Source organism: Schistosoma haematobium, chromosome ZW (assembly GCF_000699445.3).
Source record: "Schistosoma haematobium chromosome ZW, whole genome shotgun sequence".
Classification (NCBI taxonomy): domain Eukaryota; kingdom Metazoa; phylum Platyhelminthes; class Trematoda; order Strigeidida; family Schistosomatidae; genus Schistosoma; species Schistosoma haematobium.
The window spans coordinates 20,055,465-20,075,121 of record NC_067195.1 but is presented as its reverse complement, the minus strand read 5'-3'; the positions used below and the strand labels follow the sequence as shown (position 1 = coordinate 20,075,121).

At 32.9% G+C, this 19,657-nt stretch overlaps 1 protein-coding gene across 3 annotated transcripts; it reads left to right on the top strand.

The window, feature by feature from the left end:
- The first annotated feature begins 264 nt into the window (after positions 1-264).
- On the top strand, positions 265-18,947 carry MS3_00002969 (uncharacterized protein). 3 transcript variants are annotated; one of them, XM_051210644.1, is made up of 3 exons: positions 265-2,879; positions 4,586-4,732; positions 17,017-18,947. In XM_051210644.1, the coding sequence occupies exons 1-3, from the start codon at positions 572-574 to the stop codon at positions 17,196-17,198; spliced, it is 2,637 nt and encodes an 878-aa protein (XP_051070659.1). In that variant the 5' UTR covers positions 265-571; the 3' UTR covers positions 17,199-18,947. The 3 variants fall into 3 exon arrangements, with proteins under 3 accessions (XP_051070659.1, XP_051070660.1, XP_051070661.1); XM_051210645.1 differs by having other exon boundaries at positions 13,421-18,947; XM_051210646.1 differs by having other exon boundaries at positions 265-318; positions 17,017-18,782.
- Positions 18,948-19,657: the final 710 nt, after the last annotated feature.

Sequence of the window (19,657 nt, the reverse complement as noted above, 5' to 3'; positions counted from 1 at the left end):
CCACAGCGTGAAAAACCTCAATGAATAACAAAGATCGATAGACCTCCTATCCTTATTACTGAAGACTGAAGACTGAAATTCACTCATTCGTACTCGACAAAATACACCATCAAATTTACAAGGATTCATGAAGCTAAATGATTAAGTTTTTATACTGGATGGTAAGGAAGACCCATAACTGTACCGTTACACCAAGGAGCGGAGGCAATGAAATTTATTGATTTAAACTAGCTCACTAGACAGATATTGTTCATTGAATTTGAGGCAAATTTGATGTGTGCGCTCCTGTGCCGGCCGTATGATATTTCAAATACTTGTGTAGGTACAATTTTGATGCGAACATCTGCAAGCATTGCTGACGCTTGTCTATCCTATGAACAATTGGCACCCTGTTTTAAGGATAGTCACATATGTTACTAGTCTGCGTGGATGACTTACATATTCTTTACAAGCTTGTATTGAATTTTTATCCCCCATACCTAACAATATTCATTTGATACAGTTTAAAGTTTGGGTATATTTGGTAAATTAGATTTTATTTGATATACATAAGGATCCAACATTTTCGACAATGGATAAAGAAAAGACGAACACCTTTAAAACCACTCAAATGGATTCCTTAGAAAAATTAGCAGTTTCTCTCCCGTCGGCGGCTTTCGGCTTAGTTCCATGTAGTGAAAATAGGGACTTCGATACACGTCTCTTAAATAAGTTTCAATCGGGAAGGAAGGGGTTTGGTTTGGTTAAGTCGTCACGTACTCTCTCGGAACCCACTATACCAACATCTAAATCATTGAAAAGTATGACAACATCCAATTTCGTTTCTCCTACGTTTGCAAGGTATATGCCTTACTTTTTGTCATCTCTCAGCGGTGATTCAAGCTCGTCGACAACAATGTCTTCTATCTCTGTGTCGAATTTAAGTGATGAATCCAGTAGTGTGAGACTTCCATTGTCTCCAAGTCAACTGTCCTTACCAGAACCTCCAGATGGAGGTTGGGGTTGGGTTGTTGTAATCGCCACGTTTTTTGTACACATGATAACCGACGGTGTAATAGTATCGTTTGGCGTTTTTATTGAATCTCTCGTTGAGGAATTCCAAGATTCAATGAGTGCTACTTCGTGGATCGGGTCATTTTCGTATGGTATTCCTGCACTCGCTGCCCCTTTGTCTTCGTTTCTGCTTAATCGCTTTGGATGTCGAGTGACGTGCATGGTTGGTGGGCTGATAAGCGGTCTAGGATGTTTTGCTGGCGCCTTCACTAATTCTATAATATCGCTGGTCTTTTCGTTTGGCATTTTATCTGGTCTGGGTGCAAGTTTGTGCATCACATCAGCTCTTGTTGTTGTTTCTATGTATTTTGATAACAGACGAGCTACTGCCACTGGATTGTCCATAGCAGGCACAGGTGTCGGTGCGCTTGTATTTGCTCCAATGGTAGACATGCTACTGAATATTTATACGTGGCGAGGGGCTATGATGATACTGTCTGGGTTTTTCCTAAATATGATAGTATGTGGTGCTCTGATGCGTCCTGTTGAAACTGACGTCGAAAAACGACATAGACAACGTCTTGCTTGGTTGGAACACCTAGCTCGCGAGTCGGGCTTACCACCTTTTGAAAGTGCAGACTACTTGGATAAGGATGTGCTTGGTCGTATAAAGTTGCTACGTGACCATATGTTAGCTCCTCGCAGAGTTACATTGAGCTATTTACACTCAACAAATGAAATCAATAACAAGTTGATTTCATCTACTAGTTGTTTCAAAGTTCTAGAAAACAAGACGAATTTATCTAAAGATATTCTCCAAATCCCCCCGATCCACTCCAAATCACAACCACTAAATAAGAAAGCGCTACAAACCCAGGATCAGGATGTATGGAAAGACGGTGCATCCACATTTAAATCTCGAAATGTGTCAGGGAACAAGAAAGTGTGTAGCTTCATGCTCCAATGTCCGGAAGTTAGGTCCGATATAGTTTCGTTCTCACCTTTATTTCCTATTGAGGATTTTGATTGTGGTGTACAAGATAAAAGCCATGAGGCAAATAATAAATGTGAAATTTACAATACTAACGGAAGTCTTAAATCGTTCAAGAACTTTATTCATTATAACCATGAAGACACTGTTTGTCCTAAGAAGGATGAAGCATGCGTTTTAAATCATTTTTGTCAAGACAATCAGACGTATATGCGCGGTGATTGCTGTGAAACCAGTTCCCTCAATTTTACACATAATACCTCGCAGAGTTATAATCAGAAAAACATTCTTCGAGGTTCTTCATCTAGTTTACTTGAGTATTATCGCTCTACACATCAGAGTTCAGTGAGTCTGCCGGATCTTCATCATCTCAGAAGGGTGTACAAAACCGACACTTCTAGTGAATCTGGTGTGTCATCTCAATGTTCGCTGAGGTACAATTGTAGTTGTTTGGCGAATAAAAAGTCAGGATTAAAGTCGGTGGATGGAGATGAAAAATGTCAGGATAGGAGAATATATTGTTGTAACTTCTGTACGGAAATGTGTGCCGACAAACATGATATTCTTCACCGTCTTTTTGATCTGCGACTGTTTAGAAGACCTACCTTCGTTTTGTTTATGGTTTCAAATTTCTTACTCTACTTCTGGTACAATGTTACATATTTTTTTATGGGTGTGCGTGCTATCAATTATGGTCTTAGTGAAACACTTGCAGCCCTTTTGTTTTCTGTTCTTGGTGGTGCTAACATGGTTGGTGAGGTTTTAGCTGGATTTTTGGCTGATCGTGATGGTGTCGATTCTCTGACTCTATATTTCTTCATGATTCTTGCATGTGGTGTGTCAACGTGTTTGATGCCGTTACTTACTACGTTTATGTCCATGGCTGTTTATTCTAGTAAGTATTTTCTCGTTTTCCATCGTTTCCACTTAATATTAAACTGTAGTGTAACACTCACTTACTACCAGATGTAATTGTTTTAAAGAGACAAAACAGGTCCAACTATTTAACCGAATATATGTTCGTTGACTCATCTACTAACTATATCAATTATTTATTGAAGACATTTTGAATAACACCAATGCCACATCTTAACTGTTGGAGTGCGTTTAATTACTGTAGATGTTAATCTTTGTTAGCAAACGAAGGTGCAACTAAAGAAAACTTTACTGGCCTAAATAAGTGTATTTGTCTATCTCCAAATACTGTAGAATATGTTTTGTAACTGTACGATATTGGCATACATTTTTAATTCACTCCAGTAACGTTTTCTAGTTGACTTCCATTCAGGTCCATTAATTTGTGTGTGGCAGTAATTCCTTAGAGTTGCCGATTATAATTGTATTGTCAAGTGTCCTAATGTTTATGTCATCATATTACCTTATGCAAGATATTCAAAATGTAAGAGACCATTATTTTTAGACTGTATTATATATCTGTTTGATATCCCAGCAGTGTCTAAAGCGTACGCTCATAGTATAAGGGGCGACTATATTAATTAAGTAGCAGCTCTAACTTATGACTTTGAGGAAATTAATACGTTCACTATTTGTAAACGTCTCTAAGTGAAATTAAATATCTTCAAGGATCAACCCTGAATATAATGCAGTAGTTGGAAAATTATATGAAATTGTTTTCATTCTGTATGTTGACTAGCTTTTTAGTTACTTGAATTGGTTTTGTTTTATGGATCAGGTTGTACATAACTAACTGATCGTACAAGAGCTCCTGCAGATTTCATTTAGGTGTTCATAGACCTAATATTGAATTTCGAGTATTTCATCTTGATGAATATTTGAACTAGGCTCTTACACTTGTCAGTATGGCTTTCCATTCTAACAGAAGTATTCAAAATATAGGTTTATTAACAGTAGTTTTCAAACTGGATGGTTTATAAACAAGGTAAAGGGGTCTCATTAGGCAAATGTTTTGCCTAAAATGAAAACAGAACCTGAAAGTTCTTGTCAATTTTCATTTTAGAATACGTTTGGGTTGTTTGCATTTTCTGCCTAGTGTTGAATACCATAGGCTACTGTCAATCAATACAAATATGGATTGGATGTATATGTTCGGTCGTAATCGTTTTTGAAATATTGTTCGTGTTTGGTAGAAGTTTAAAATAAGAGGTGTGTATATTGAAGTAAGTTTGATAAATCAGTTAAAGTTATGAATATTCGTCAACTGAATTGGTCTGCAGTATGCTGTGCATTTCGCTGCTACTCTTATTACTACCCATTGTGTTGGCTATGATGTAATTGGTTGTTTGTCTGAGTCATCCTTGGAGATGCATACATTGTGAGTAGTATTCACAAGGTAATTTTAATTTATGATTGAAGGCTTTCAGTGATATGGGTCAGATTCATCTCTCTTCAAGTCCTAAAATTAGTTTGGTTTCTTTACGTTGGATCCATCTTTTAAATAATTTCCCTCTAGTTTCCCACTGTCATTAGTATTATTACAATCAATAGCGTGTCTTTCCTCGGGTACTCCGGTGTGTTTCTGCATTTTGAATCGACAAGCACTTGTATTTGGCTCTACACTGTTTACGCCTGTCTGCACTTTCTATACAGTTAACAGTATGCTTCGTTTTCATTCAAATTTAGGCGTGTTTGGTATGGGATTGGCCGCTAATGATGCTCTGTGCACTGTTCTGTTGGTAGAATTTGTTGGACTCCATCGCCTTACCAATGGTCTTGGAATTTGTTTTTTTTGTCAGGGTGTCGCCAATATTTTGGGACCGCCTCTTATTGGTAAGTATGGAGCTGTTTGAAATGAACTTCAGTTGTAACGCTTTGTGCGATATAGTTTGTTTCCTATGGGATGATACCTTAAAGAAGCTGTCAAGTAATCTTAATCGGCGAGACTATAATTTATGGACGAACCAATCAGACTTACGATAACAAGTCTTAGATTTTGGCGCGAAATTCATCCACCCATTTGGTTGAATAGAGTCTTGGCATTATAGCCGATGTCAGTTCGTGATGAAAACCCTAAATCTAATTCCTAACCCTAACCATCAAGAGTAAATTATAATCCTTATTCTTCAAACTGTTTTATAACCCTTATTTAGTCCTAGTAAGTAGGTAGACATACTCAAGGTCATTATAGCGTCACTCAAAGGTCGTCCATAAACTATAGTCTCACCTCTTAATCTAATATATTGATGTGTTTGTCCTATTTTCCCACACATATTTGCATATATGTTTAGTAGAAAAAATGTGGCACCATAGCCGAATACTAATATATTTTTGTTAAAATATTTTCGGGGATTTTTTTAGGAGTAATTGACGTCTTTGATCTATACTACTCATCATTTTATGTTATTGTGAAACCTACCGCGTAACTCCAAAACCAAAAACAATATGTGTTTAGTTTTCCCCTACACTTTCTTTGTTTATAGTGATAAATCATGCTAGTCCCGATTATCTTACACAGTCGGAAAAGTCACTACATTTTCAGGGTTCTTATAGGTTGAAGAATCTAAACATCACTAACGCTTCACTGGCGTGCTGGCTTAGTGGCTAAGGTGTTCAACTTTCGGTCACCTTCACTTTGGGCGACCGGATAGTGAGTCAATAAAACATTTCATCGTTAAAAATTAGTAGTGTATTCTGCCCTATTCTTTGCTACTGAATCTCATAACCATTCTTGTATGCAGAAACTGCCACAGCAAATATCTGACTGGTCCATTGTAGCTTACTTGAACTGTGACTAGGATGGAAAGATGTATAACGATTTGGGTGTCAAAAATCCTAAGTTGGTTCACTTTTAATGAAGTATTATCATTCAATTCATGGAATCACTGTCTTAGTACTGTTTTTCTGTAAGAATATACTTTTTCATCTTATCTACATCTCACTGACAAAAGATGATTTTTACTGTTGTTATTCGCCATTTTCATTATTCCTTTTAGCAGATTGTCCATGTTTTCATAATCAAGAGTTTGATATTATCCCATTCATTCTAAATCAGTAATAAATTAATCGTCAAACTTCGTATAATATCAATCCTTATTAACCAAATATGCGGACGAACTTTAAGTATAATTCTGACCATTAATGAAGTTTAAGGTTCTAACCAAGTTTTAGATGTCTATCATGTGAGTATTGTATGATTGATACAAAGCTGAGTGATAAACATATCGCCTTTGAACAGTCTAAATAACCAAATAAGTTTTCTATGAACCCAAATATTTCAGTAAATATGTTGAAAGATATTCATGAAAATAGTATGTTATGATGTTCGTTTCAAGGCAACAGTTAACCACTTAGTAAGTACTTCCCAACACATTTAATGTTAGTTCCTTAAGTACTGTAGCTTTCCTCATAGAATATATGTTTCCGGCTGCACCATTTTCAGCAAAACAACTGTTAAGATAAACTCAGGATAATCTGATTGGTACGTTTAGAAAATGTCTGATATTTATTATTTTAAGCTGAAATCGATTAATTTCATAGTGAGATTTGCTTAAAACCGTTTATTTTTACTATATAGCTGTTCATTGTTAGGGTTACTTAAATAAATGTATACACGCATATAGTTAACCATAAATAGCAGCAAAAACCCAAATTAATACAAGTTTTAGAGTAATAGTTAAAACATGTGCTTTTCAAACCTTCAGTTGTGGGTTCAAACTCAACTCAACGTTCTTCGGTATGTTCCAGTGTGTAATACCACTAGCTTCCACGTGAAAAGTATGTCTTATTGCCGTGTACATGTGACCTAGAATTACTTGAACTTCTAAGTTGAAATTAATTTGAATTACAAATTACATAAGATTTATATAATAAACGTTTTAATAACCATCAGCTCCTATGGAATATAAAAAAATAATCATTATAATGGTATAAAGGTCGACTGATATTATCAAAAACTCTTGTCTAAACAACTGCAGATTGTAATTCATTTCCATTTAAAATGTTTTTTACGTAGTCATTTAGAAGTAAACATAGTCTCTCTCTCTCTCTCTCTCTCTCTCTCTCTATATATATATATATATATATATATATATATATATATATATATATATATATATATGAGACGAACGTTAGAGAGAATAATATTTCTACCTACTGATCAATGATTAGTTTTTTTCCTTTGTAAATCACCAGTTTCATTGATTTTATAGCAAACGGATGTAGTAAAAGTCACTGTTGATATTTCCTGATTGCTTACAGTTACTTTATCCAATGAACGTCTATTAGTTGTATGTTTTCAATTTGTTATTTTTATATTGTACTACTGGAATATTTTTTATTCATTGTAACTTTGTTCCATACAAGATAATACTAATTTTTAAAATATCAATAGAGAGGTCCTACTTTACTTCCGTAGGTATTTGTAACAAGCGTTTTTTGTCGAATCACCAGATAGTAGGTTTTCCATATAACAACAGTGGTTGGAATGTATCTCAACTCATCTGAATCTCTAATACCGAAAAATTAAGTGTCAGTGCAATAGTTGGCAACATATCGATCAAGTAATCTTTAGGACGTTTGTGACAGAGCTTCTTTACAGTAATAACTTATTTTTTCTGTAACTTCAACCATTATTTCTTGTTTCATGGTTCATTGGTTATATCAACCTACGTGATATAGCAGAGATCTTTAGGAAAACTTTCATTACGAAGTCACTTGATCAGACCAACCCTCTTTCAGCTCTGTTCAGTATGTAGATGCTCTTCTAGCTAGACGAATAATTAAATCTTCCACGGTTGTATAGCAAATAGTTTTTCGACAGTCCAAAAAGAAGTCTTTGTCATATCCATCTCCGAAAGATATTTTAAGAATGTAAATGTAAAATATATCAAAGTGTATACCTGTCACTCCTCGAATTTCACTCGTTGACTAGCGTAATAGATATCAAACCGTACGAAATGCCGGTAAAATAAATTTTGCCCCAACAACCTACTTTGGCTTGCTTACCCAGGTTGCATTACTACACCACAAAGCAGAGCTAATTGCGATGAGTAATATGAATGACCTGCTTAATAAACGTCTGCTCACAAAAGTTAGCTATGATACTATAAATACCTAATATATATCCCTGTTCTCCTATGTGTTCATTTTTTTTGTGCTTTTTCTTGTGTAATTTCCATATTTAACTCTGCAATTTATTTTGTTTTTACCTACCAAACACGAGTCAATAAATGGTTACTTTCCGAATCCTGCCTTTCACTCCTATGTTTTACTCAGATATTTTCGAAGCTGTACGTGCTGTTCAAGTCGACCGCTTTCGACGTACTCACCTTATGTAGCTCGGATGATAGACATGTCCGACTAGGACTCTGGAAAATCTCATTGTTGTTTTATTCTGTATCTTATAAGTTTGTGATCAAGTTTCCGGTGTAGCGCTCTCAAGTTCTTCGTACCACAACATTTGGACTTGAGTTGTCGTTGTTGACCTGAGCGCTAGAGGAAGATTCATTCCAAACATCTGGGTTTCCGCTAGCTTTTGTGTACTGTATTACAGGTTACTCTTTGGATAAAACCAACTATTCACATACTTATATAAATGAAGTTGGTTAGAACTTAATACGACTATATAATCATCATGGTAAAACAAAAATGCAAATAAAATAAAAGGTTGAATCATGAGTTGCAAATAAATGTCTTGTTCAAAAGAAGACTACAACATCAAACATGATATTAACAAAATACTAAGTGATTGCACAGTAAAATAACTGAATACAAGTTAATAGCAGTAACGAATGACATGAATTAAGCTCATTTAGTAAAAAATATAGTTATAAACAAGTAAAGGGTTGAGAGACCATGTAGTTGAAAGAAGAAAGAGTTGAAAAAATTACTGTGATGTAACGAAACAAGAGATATTTTTCAAAGGCAATAAACATTTCTTTTTGAAAACACGTAGTTTTATGCGTTCAGTAGTTACGGGTTCAGCAACTTGAACAAGACTAAAGATTAGTTTTTTAATAATCACCTGGAAAAATATTACGGTACGTACTTGATGCTATGCTTCGAATGAATATTTTGAAACAGCGATCCTGAAACTCCATAACATTCAAGCGAGTATATTAAGGTAGGTCCTTTTTTTATCTATCAGCCTAACTTATTTGTGAGATACACATAAATGCGTACACACAGTTGGAAATAATATGAAAGTCATACTGGTCGATCTCTGATTATTTTAGGGAGTATGTAGTTTCACAGAAAACGATCATTTTGGGTCCAGGATATCTTAGTTGAAATTGGAGCATCAACACGTTTAAAGTCAAGGTCAAAAAGTAATGGGCTATCTGGTGACTGGAGTTATTTTAAGCTTTTTATACCCCGTTTTACTGTATTTATTAACAAATTTTTATGAATACTTCTCGTTTATCGGGGACCTTTTAGCATTCATAAGTTTCTATCCTAGTTTGTATTGGTAAATATCTTTTCTTCTCTGTAAAATAGTGTCTTGGTCAGTGTGTTTTGTAACGAACTGAACAAATGCTACTCCGGTTCAAATATAATACACTCTTTGTCAGTAAATCAAACTTTAAACTGTTTCATTTTGATACTAAAAGATTGGATCTTGTCATCCTTTTTGTGTCCCATAGTAAGCTAGATATTCGTTTCCAGAAAGTTAAGGCTATATGTAGGTTGCATGTTGATTATTACTTACCATAAACTTATCCTTTAAATACTTCAAATAATACATCGATTTATCAATTACTTCCGTAAGCTCGGTCTTTCAAGCTTACCCACAAAACTATATCCCAGGGCCGGACTTAATGAACTTCAGTTTCTACAATCTGACGGTATGTGGCACTGTTAAACGGGAACTGGACGCCCCTCATCCATGTAATAACAGTTGTTTCAAATAATATACTGGCAGAAGTTCGAGGTCAAAACGTCGGTAAATAATCTCTATAATTTCAACCAGAGGCACTTTGGTAAACAAAAAAGACTATTAGGTTATCAGGGTTGTTTACATCATTCAGTCTGACAAGAAAGTCAAATGTATTAAGATATATGTAGCTGATTTTTAACACACCGGCTCCAACCTTTGTGCGATTCTGGGTACAACCTTGATATAAGGTGATGTAATCATTGATAATATAAGTCTAATGAAGACATTATGTTTATGTATCTTTGGTAGACCGCATATGTAATAAAGGTGAAACCGTCGGTGCCGTTGATTATTGTGAGTTACGTTATCAATGAGCTTCTTCCTTAAAAGTCTTTTGAGTGTATTAGTGATTTGCTTTTCCGGAGAATCAATGAAATCTTCATTTATCTAAATTCTTAATCATGTGAAATTAGTTTCATTTTAGTAATACAATCAACTGTGTTCATTAGCATAACTTGTAAACCTTCATCTGACGGCTATTACCTTATCATTTTTCCTGAGGTTTCTTGATACTATCTGATATTCTTAGATAATTCTTGATTCCTATTAAGTTGTCTATATATTCTTCATCGTTGATCTGAATAAAAAAGTAAATTCTTTGTCGAATACATTTGAATATGTTACCTAGTATAGCTAAGATTAATTAATTTGAAAGCTAAATGTCTCTGCATTAAATCTTGGGGGACTTGGTTAATTTCATTTGTAGAGTCTTCTGATGAGTATATGAATAGATAAAAAATATGTAGCATCCTTTAGTGTTTTTGAAAATCAATTCATTAGGAACATCGTATTCTGGTTATCCAGAAGTCATTTTCAACTACGTAGTTATTTATTTCAACCCATATACATTGATACAAAGGAGGATCAAATTATGTATGCACCACACGAAATTTGTATGAGGGGTAGGATACTACTTGGTTGCCCAAATCGAAACAAGCGGTTTTCTTAGGGGACCACTCCCTGAGCCTTTGACATAGAGTTTTAATTCTCAGGACAGTGGAGCAACGTTAGAAGATCCGGTTTCATGGTAACCGGTGACCAAGAATATATTCATATGCCATTTGTTCCCTCAGGATCCTGGAACCCATGTTTGCCTCCGGTTTGGAATCTTAATTTTCCAACTCCCCTAGGTGGGCCTTTCATACCCATTAACCTAGTGTAAGCTCCGGATATGCGCTTCTTATCCTCCCGATTTCGTAAACAACACCCCCACTGAGAGAAGAAAGTGAGTAAAATTTCCCTGGCAGTCGCTGTATATGTGTTTTCAAACTTCATATGTATGAATGCAAATTGATAATCATGTATCATTTTAACGATACTAACTAAACAGTTTGTGTATTTCACTCACTGTTAATGAATCCAATTCATTACTACTATTATAAAGTGTAGAATATTCTGAAGTGTTGACTAACTATTATTTTAATAAATTGAATGAAGTTAGTTACATTATTGACTGGAATTTAGCGCATACATCTGTAAATTGTATACATGTTTTACCGAAAAAAAATATTTTTTTTTATTACCGGGTAGATTGATGTACTTTGTCTCATTTTGTTTATATACCTGGTTGACCGATTGAATTTGTCGATCATGCGACAATAATTCTAAGTGTATCATCCACAGTTGTAATGTTAATTGATAAATAGAAATTGAAAATATCCGTACATGCATTCATTCACATTTTTGATTGTTTAAGAAACTTTATTTTTCACAACAATAATCTTATTAGATCCATTTTATTTTATTAACCTCATCAAATGATCACTTGTTTAACCATCACGAATGGTTTTTTGACTTTATTATTATTTGCGTAAATAATTAAAGAAAACCAACTTAGGTAACGAGTTTTGATTATGTTGACTCTAACAATAAATACAGCCATTGAATTCAGTTGTAGACTTTTATTCATAAAAATGATATGCAAATTCTTAGCCATATTTGTTTTGCCGTGGTTTATATTAGAGCTATTATATGATCCGTAAAATCACAAACTGAAGAGACTGTCTTATGTAAGGTATCAAGAAAGCGATTGATTCAGTGGTGCACACGACAGAATACTAGTAACAACATTTTATCTCATTGTAAATGCTAACAGAGTTAGAAGGTAGGTTTTTCTGTCGGAAACTCTAGTAAGGATGATAATTAAAAAAGCAAAGTGGAAGTGTACATTTACGTATAGATTTGATCAAAAAAATCATTTAATGCTATACTTGATATTTACGAGGTTCCATAGTCAATTTCACTCTCTACACAAATAGTTCCTCAAAAAGTGAGCTAATCAAACAGTGACCCTGAATTGTATTTGTCTTCTGATAACCATATTTTATACTGTCTCTGGGTATTAGATAGCTAGTAGTGTGTAATGTTAGACATGTTTATATCTGTCAGTTGGGCGACCTATGCTACTCGACGAGGAGTAACAGGTGTAAGTAAGTGAGTATATTTGTCAGTATAGTATTCATTTTCTCGATCTCAAAGAAACTTATCGTTTCTCAGCATTTTTATGTAGATGACTGGAATGAAGACCAAAATTCGTAATAAAAAGTATAAGTAACCAATTTCAGCAGCTAACTAAAATGTAAATATTAAGAATATGAGTAACTATGGTAGCAGAATAACTAATTTATAACCATATATATATATAATCACCAAGTGATATCTAACAGTATTTAGTTATTAATTATTATTTACTCACATTATTTAACATATTTGTTTTGACACCACCTATTTGACGATATTCAGTAATGATTGTACTACCAGGGTCTTCACTAGTTGCTAAGTAATCATATGAAATACTTATCTTAAGCGGTTGGCATTTTTCGGTTTGGCAATATGATTATTGATCGCAGTACCTACCTGTGACCTAAAGTTATGATATTTTGATCAACTAAGGAGAGACCCTGTCTTACAAATTCTTGATAATTACATGCTACGTTTAATAACACTTACGTTTTGGTGGTTAGTAACTTGTGCTTGATAGATGGAAACATGATATATATTTATATTATGTATGTGTGAACTATGTATGTTTCTCAAATACAAAGTATTCTACGTGACTCAAACATATAATTCATTGACTTAAAATCTGCAGACTAAACTGGTGAGTTGTATCTATGACAGATTCTCTTTCATTTTTCAGCAATATATATCTTGGTTGGTAATAGATTTCATTTGAACAATTTGCTTTTTCAAGTGTTTTTCTTGTTATTTTATTATTGAAAATTTTAATAACGACAAACAACCATGAGCGTAAGTACTATAAACAACCTACCTAGTCATGTTCGTCGTTGTACCATCCTGATACCTCTTTGTTCGATTGGGGTTAAGTATTCTCTAAAATTTATTATTTGATAGCAAATTTCTCATTAGCGGGCTTGGAAAATGCTCCAAATGAGCTTTATTAGGGTATTTAGAAAATAATTATCAAGTGCTTCCTTTGGATCCGGGATTTTGGCTACCTTGAAAAATCAATTGACTTGGTCTCAGGAATCTGATGGAATTACATCTGATTTTCTTGATATCAATATAGTTTTAATTGAATTTGGTGAAGCTAAAAATACGTTCATACTCTTTGAAAAATTCAGTGGCTACATGGATTCAATACCTCAATGGACAACGCGTTGGCCCTTGAAGCGAAATGTATTGGGTTCGAGTCTGTGTGGGCGTCAACACTGGAATTTAGTTACATCCAGCTGACGAGCCAAAGACAGGATGAAACTCGCGTATTGCATTCCACTTCTAGTTAGGCACAATTCAACTCTACTAAAATGTGTATGTGTTTCATAAAAATTTACAACTTTGCCTTTAACCCTAACGTCAAAATTAAGTTCATGTCACATCCAGTATATTTATTATTATGCAAGTTTATAAATCATGGATTGTACTTGACTGTACGAATTAAAAAACGATAAACAGGGAGTTGTGGAACTAGATTTTGCCATCAAGTTAATGATATTCATGAGTGATAAAAGCAGGATTTGATTTTGACAACTTGAATGCCTGTAGCTGTAGTCACAAGTAAATTATTCAGGGTTGGAATCACTTCATATAAAAGATATCGTTTAGTGAGTCGAGCCCCTGACTTTTAGTCAATAAATCGCAGATCTGAATACACTGAACACTTATTTTGCCTAGTGTAGCTGGATAGTATCGTTGATTCCTAAATTGAAAATGTGACTTAAATATGAGTACTTTACATCATATACTTTAATAGAACATGATGGATTTGTGGATTTATAGTGAGTGAAGTATTACAGTGATCTATAGCTTCTACAGTCCTAACCACTTCAGAGATAAAGATAAGCTATTGTATTACTACAATAATAGTTTTATCACTTTGTCTACATGCAATTCTATTAAAAATAAAATAAAAGACTATAAATGCAATCGCGCATAACTTTTCCATCATATCATAATAACAGTTGAGTTTGACTTATTTTCATGGTATTATCAAATGAGTGTATGAATTCATTAATTAAACAATCATATGCACACACAACAAGGTAACAGACCAGTTAGACAATTATATTACAATTCTCTTAACTATTCCCAAGCCTTCGTTTAGATAATGTTAATTGTGATTTCTCTATTCTTCTACTTCCTACTCCCATCACAAGACAGAAATAAATATTGCAAATAAATGACTAAAATGAAAACCAGAACTCGCAATTAAAAAAATAAAAGCAATCAGTTTTAGCAACTAAATAAGATGGAAACATAAAGAAAACGGGTAACTATGGCAACCGACTAACCGAGTTATAACCGTGTGTATACATGGATACATATATTAGTTATCGACTTGGTAACAGTTAAAAGTACAGTTAGGAAATCTTATCCTAGTGATTAGCATGTATGGGAAATTTAAGAGGGAGAGAGGGAGTATATAAAGCAGTCACATGCAAACGACTGATGACCTGAACACATTTATTCGTTTCAATGAAATTTTTGAAATAATATAGTAAAGGTTCACTTTATTTGTAGTAAAAATAGGAAAAAGGAATTGTGAATTGGTTAAGGTGATGGTAATCAAAAATTAGCTTTCAGATTACGCCGATCAGAATGCACAATAACTTTTTTCTGTCTTAGATTTTCATTTATGTGGATACAGAAATGAGCAGCATCGTAGATTGTTAAAGGAAGTGTTCATAAGTTATCTATATGATCGGCCAATTTAGTCAGTATGGTATAGTTTTACTCACTGAGCTTCTTATCAAGTAAGACTGTAAACACAATAATAGCTTTTTTCAATTCGGACTGTTAAAGACTAGTGTGATAATAAAACTACGATGTGTGAAGATGTTCTGAAATATTGTCTTCATCTTTTTTCTTCTTGAACTTTGCAGGACACATTTGTCATAGTCTATATTATAAACCTGAATTACACCGTATTGTAGTAATACTTCTCACATTATTTGCTATTAGATCTTACTCAATTAAAATGTATATTGACGATATATATTACCATCATTTTTATGTACGTTTGAACTGTATTACTTGAAAGTATTAAAAATTTGGCTTATTTTTTTTCTACTAATTAAAGAATGCTAATTGTATGTACTCTTAATTTTTTTTCTGTTAGTAATTTACATGCTGTTACTTCTCTTGTGTTTTAAAAGTTGATAGAAGTTTCGTGTAAGTTCAATTATTTTTTTTATTCGACGTGAAAATACTTTTTGTTTGTAAATGCTAAATATTGTTGTAAACACTTTTGTACTATTTTTCAGTAAGTTGGATTCTGTGTGATTAATTTGTGAAGTTTAATGTGTCTGATTATCACATTTTATTTTTAAATGCATCGTTGAAGTTAGTGGATCGGATTAAATAAATAATAATTTAAAAAGCGTGGAATAACGTCATTAATATAAACTCCTCTTTAATCGTTTTCACGTATCGTACTTAATTGTGTACTGGTAGCAGGTGGTTAACGGTAAATGTTTCAAATGTCTTTATATCATCCCCAATTCACTCAACTCAAGGGTTCTTTTTTGTTTGGGAAAATCCTCATATGATATGATAAACACAGTAGATAAAGGTATCTTAAATCTGTCATATGATTATTACTTAAGGGACTATGTGAAATACTGTCCTGAATATCTACAGTGTTGTTTATTATCATTAGAAATGTTTTACGTAATGTATTGTCACTTTAACTTCACAAACAGGTACAAGGAGTAGAATAGGTTCAGATAGTCTCGTTGGCTAACTGTTCATTTATCAAAGTACAATAATTTCTCAACTTTGAATTTCAGGATATGGTTGGTGATACATTCACACTGACCATCCTACAAACGTCCAAAAATTATTTTTCAGTTTAAGTTAACAAAAGCTTAATTAAAAATTTTCATGACTTATGCTTAGTAAATACTATATATGCATTTTTACTAGTTTGTAAAGCTTTGAATCATCTTCCACCAGGTGGTACACATCCTTTTTCGGAATTGTGTTTTTACACTGAGCTAATAAAAAAATTGTCTATTAAAACTTGCCGATTTATCGTGTTCTATTATTTTTCGCTGTTTAATGGTTTTTGATTGCTCATTTGCGTGGTGTTCACTTCTTTATATAACACCTTTCTAACCAATTCTTGTTTTTAGTTTGAATTGACAATTTTTCACTTGTTCCAATAATCTCTCTTTCTCTTCATTAATTACCTAAACCTGTAGGATAAATCTTAATCTAGTTGTCGAGCCTGAAATTAGTTAACTTTACAGAAAGCTATTATCACTCAGTGTGTTTGTTTTTTTCTCAAAGCTTGAACTAATCAAAATGAAAATGTTGCTTCCAATTTCTATTTTGCTTATGAATATTTGTTAAAAAATTTCGCAAAATCAAATAGTATTGGGTTTTTATTTCGGCATTTTGTTTTTCAAACTCGTGAAATTCTTCTAACTGATTTTATGACTAGTCGCTTAGTGAAGTACACAAATTCTTAATTAAGTTTATTATACTATGGTAAAAATAAGAACATTATTTTCATGTGTGGTTAAGAACTTATTCAAACTCAACCCTGTGGGTAATCGATTCTGATATACGAATTCATTAGAGATGAAAGATTTAGCCCAACTATGCTTGTTTAGTTCTATGCAACCGAGTAATATTGAGGTTATGAATGATAATGCAAAATGCTTGAATAGTGACTTGTTTCCTTTCATTTACTATTTTTCTTTTCCTGTACTATCAGGTTATATAATTGATCTAACTCAGTCACATGATCCAGCCTTCATTATTTCTGGTTTGGGTATGGTTTTGGCAGCATTTTCAGTTGTTCCTATTATTATACAGCATTTTCGAAGAAGGCGTGCTCGCCGATTACGTCGTTTACAACAAAATTGTTCTGAAATTGTATTAGAAGCTCAAACGTAACAACGATAATGCTACTATTACTACTACTACTACTACTACTACTACTACTACTACTAATAATAATAATAATAATAATAATAATAATAATAATAATAATGGTTTTTCTATGATTCATCACAATGACCACTACCTTAAAAGACGATGTAATATTATCTTGCTCAGATTTTATTAATAGTCTTTTTTTCAACTAATTCGTTATATTTTGTTTCCTCTCTTTTCTCGTTGGATTGTATCTTAGATGTTTTGAATGTTTATTTCAGACTTGGTCCTGTCTTTTTCTTTGAGATTACTTTTGAAATCTACTGCTATTATTATTTTTTTTTTCGAAATAAACATTGGTTTCACTTATCAATACAGTCCATAATGGCTGGTTTGATTTTTATTCGTTAAAATTTATACACAAATTTGTTAATTAACTATCTGTTCATCCATTTTTGTTTGAATCCGACAGTTTTATGTGTTGTACACCAATTCAAAAAAGTGCATTAGTCATAAAGATTATTCTTTATTTTATTCAACAAAATAATTATAGCATTTTACTCTGCTTATAGAAGTTCAAATTACAGTTACTTTCTTTTTAAACGAAAATCAAATACACATACACAAAGAACTTTACATTCCACTCAGAAATAGAGTATTGTTTACGAATATCATTACTCAACTGCAAGCTCTTTTCGCTCCATTGTAAGTGTGCTTCGTATTGGCATTCTCTCTTCTGAAAACACCTATCGTTTTGTTTCTGTTGTTATTTACATCTTTACTTTCCTTATATTAATCTCAGCCTGTTTGTATACTTTACTTTGTATCTTCTATCTCTTCATTAAACTTCTATAAACACTAGACATAATGGTGTAACTTATTATTATCAGTGAATGTCAATTCAGTGAGGGACAAATGGTGCTTTCATGACTCAAATCTTTCTATTGGTTACGGCTTATTATTAATACAATCGCAACCAATACAGCTGCTTTGATTATTACTATTAGCAATTATAATAATCGTTACAGCTGTTAATATCATTCTTCTTATTGGTATATTAATATTGTTGTCATCCTTACTATTATTATTTTTGTGGAACTTTATTAGTATTTAGATTCACAGATAATGTCACACTATTTTCATACTTTACGCATTCAAACATAGTTATTTTGTATGTGGATGTGAAAAAGAGGAATTTATTATTATAGCCGGTTTTGTTTCCTATATTCTTTCTTCATCTTCTGAGAGAGATATTCTTATTCAATGTACATTTTCAATTGTTTGTTCACCACATACATAAGTTTATTTTTCTCCATACGTAGCAAAACATTCGATAAACACTGTAGACAAGTAAATCTTTTATATATATATGCTAATGTTATATGATTTTATCATTACGCATTCAAATAATAAGGAAAAGTTGTATTTAACAGGGAATGTAGATGTTTGTTTGTTTTATGTCAACCAATACGAAAATTATTGTGGATGAAAAAATAGAAATAAACATTCTCTTAGTGTATATCAATTTTTACAGTTGACTGTACTTTGGCAAATACCCAAATATAATTTTGATGAAACGGATTCTTAATAAACTTTACTAAATCATACGTTGTTCTATCCATAAGTTTCATTACAATGAGTTTAGAATATGTATGTTCACCTGTTTATTTTGTATACTGATCAATCAGTTGAAATCCAAAAATAATTTGTCTCAAACATATACGATAAACATTAGCAGAAAAATAGATTTGTCTATCTACTGGATAACAGTTTGTTTCACAGTTATAAAATAAATAATACTGAATTTACTAGGTAATTAAATTGAATCTAAACAATTTACCTGGCACACAGTGATTAGTTACCGATAATGAAATCTTACATTTGGTATTAATAACGTCACTGTTTTCAATTAAGCCGGATTGCTTCAGTTAAACATCAGACAAGAGTCTGTCTATTGTCAAAGTGAAAGTAGTTGGGATTGGATTACTTTATGTCTATGAATGTTGAGGATATTCGTGAGTTAGCAGTATTTGAACTCATGCCTTCGAATTATTACTCTGATCGAGCAAAATACAACGTGGTTATTTGTGTAGTACTCGATTGAGGGTTATTATTGATGATGTAAACCATCGACTAATTTACTTGAATCATGCATAACACATACCAAGCTACTGTCAGCACCAATGTGTTACTCTGGTTTCTAGAAATAGTAATGATATCAGTTCACAAACTGTGTTAGAAGTAACAAGCATTTCAATTTATGATGTTATCTTATTGTTGTAGACTTCAAATATTGTGGGTCGAAATCGGTTGTTGAATTCTATCTATTCTGTATCTTCCCTTAAATTTTAATTTTCTTTACAGTACTTCAAGTAAAAGCGATAGATGAAATGATCTTGAGCAGCCAACTAGTCTGTCAAATAACGGTCATTAGTTATCAAACGATTTATGAAAAAAGTTAATGAGTAGACAGCTTTGAC

Coding starts and splice junctions, on each gene's coding strand:
- MS3_00002969 (XM_051210644.1), top strand. CDS start 572: ATGGATAAAGAAAAGACGAACACCTTTAAAACCACTCAAATGGATTCC. Junction 2,880..4,585: donor GTCCATGGCTGTTTATTCTA/GTAAGTATTTTC, acceptor ATTCAAATTTAG/GCGTGTTTGGTATGGGATTG. Junction 4,733..17,016: donor TTTGGGACCGCCTCTTATTG/GTAAGTATGGAG, acceptor CTGTACTATCAG/GTTATATAATTGATCTAACT.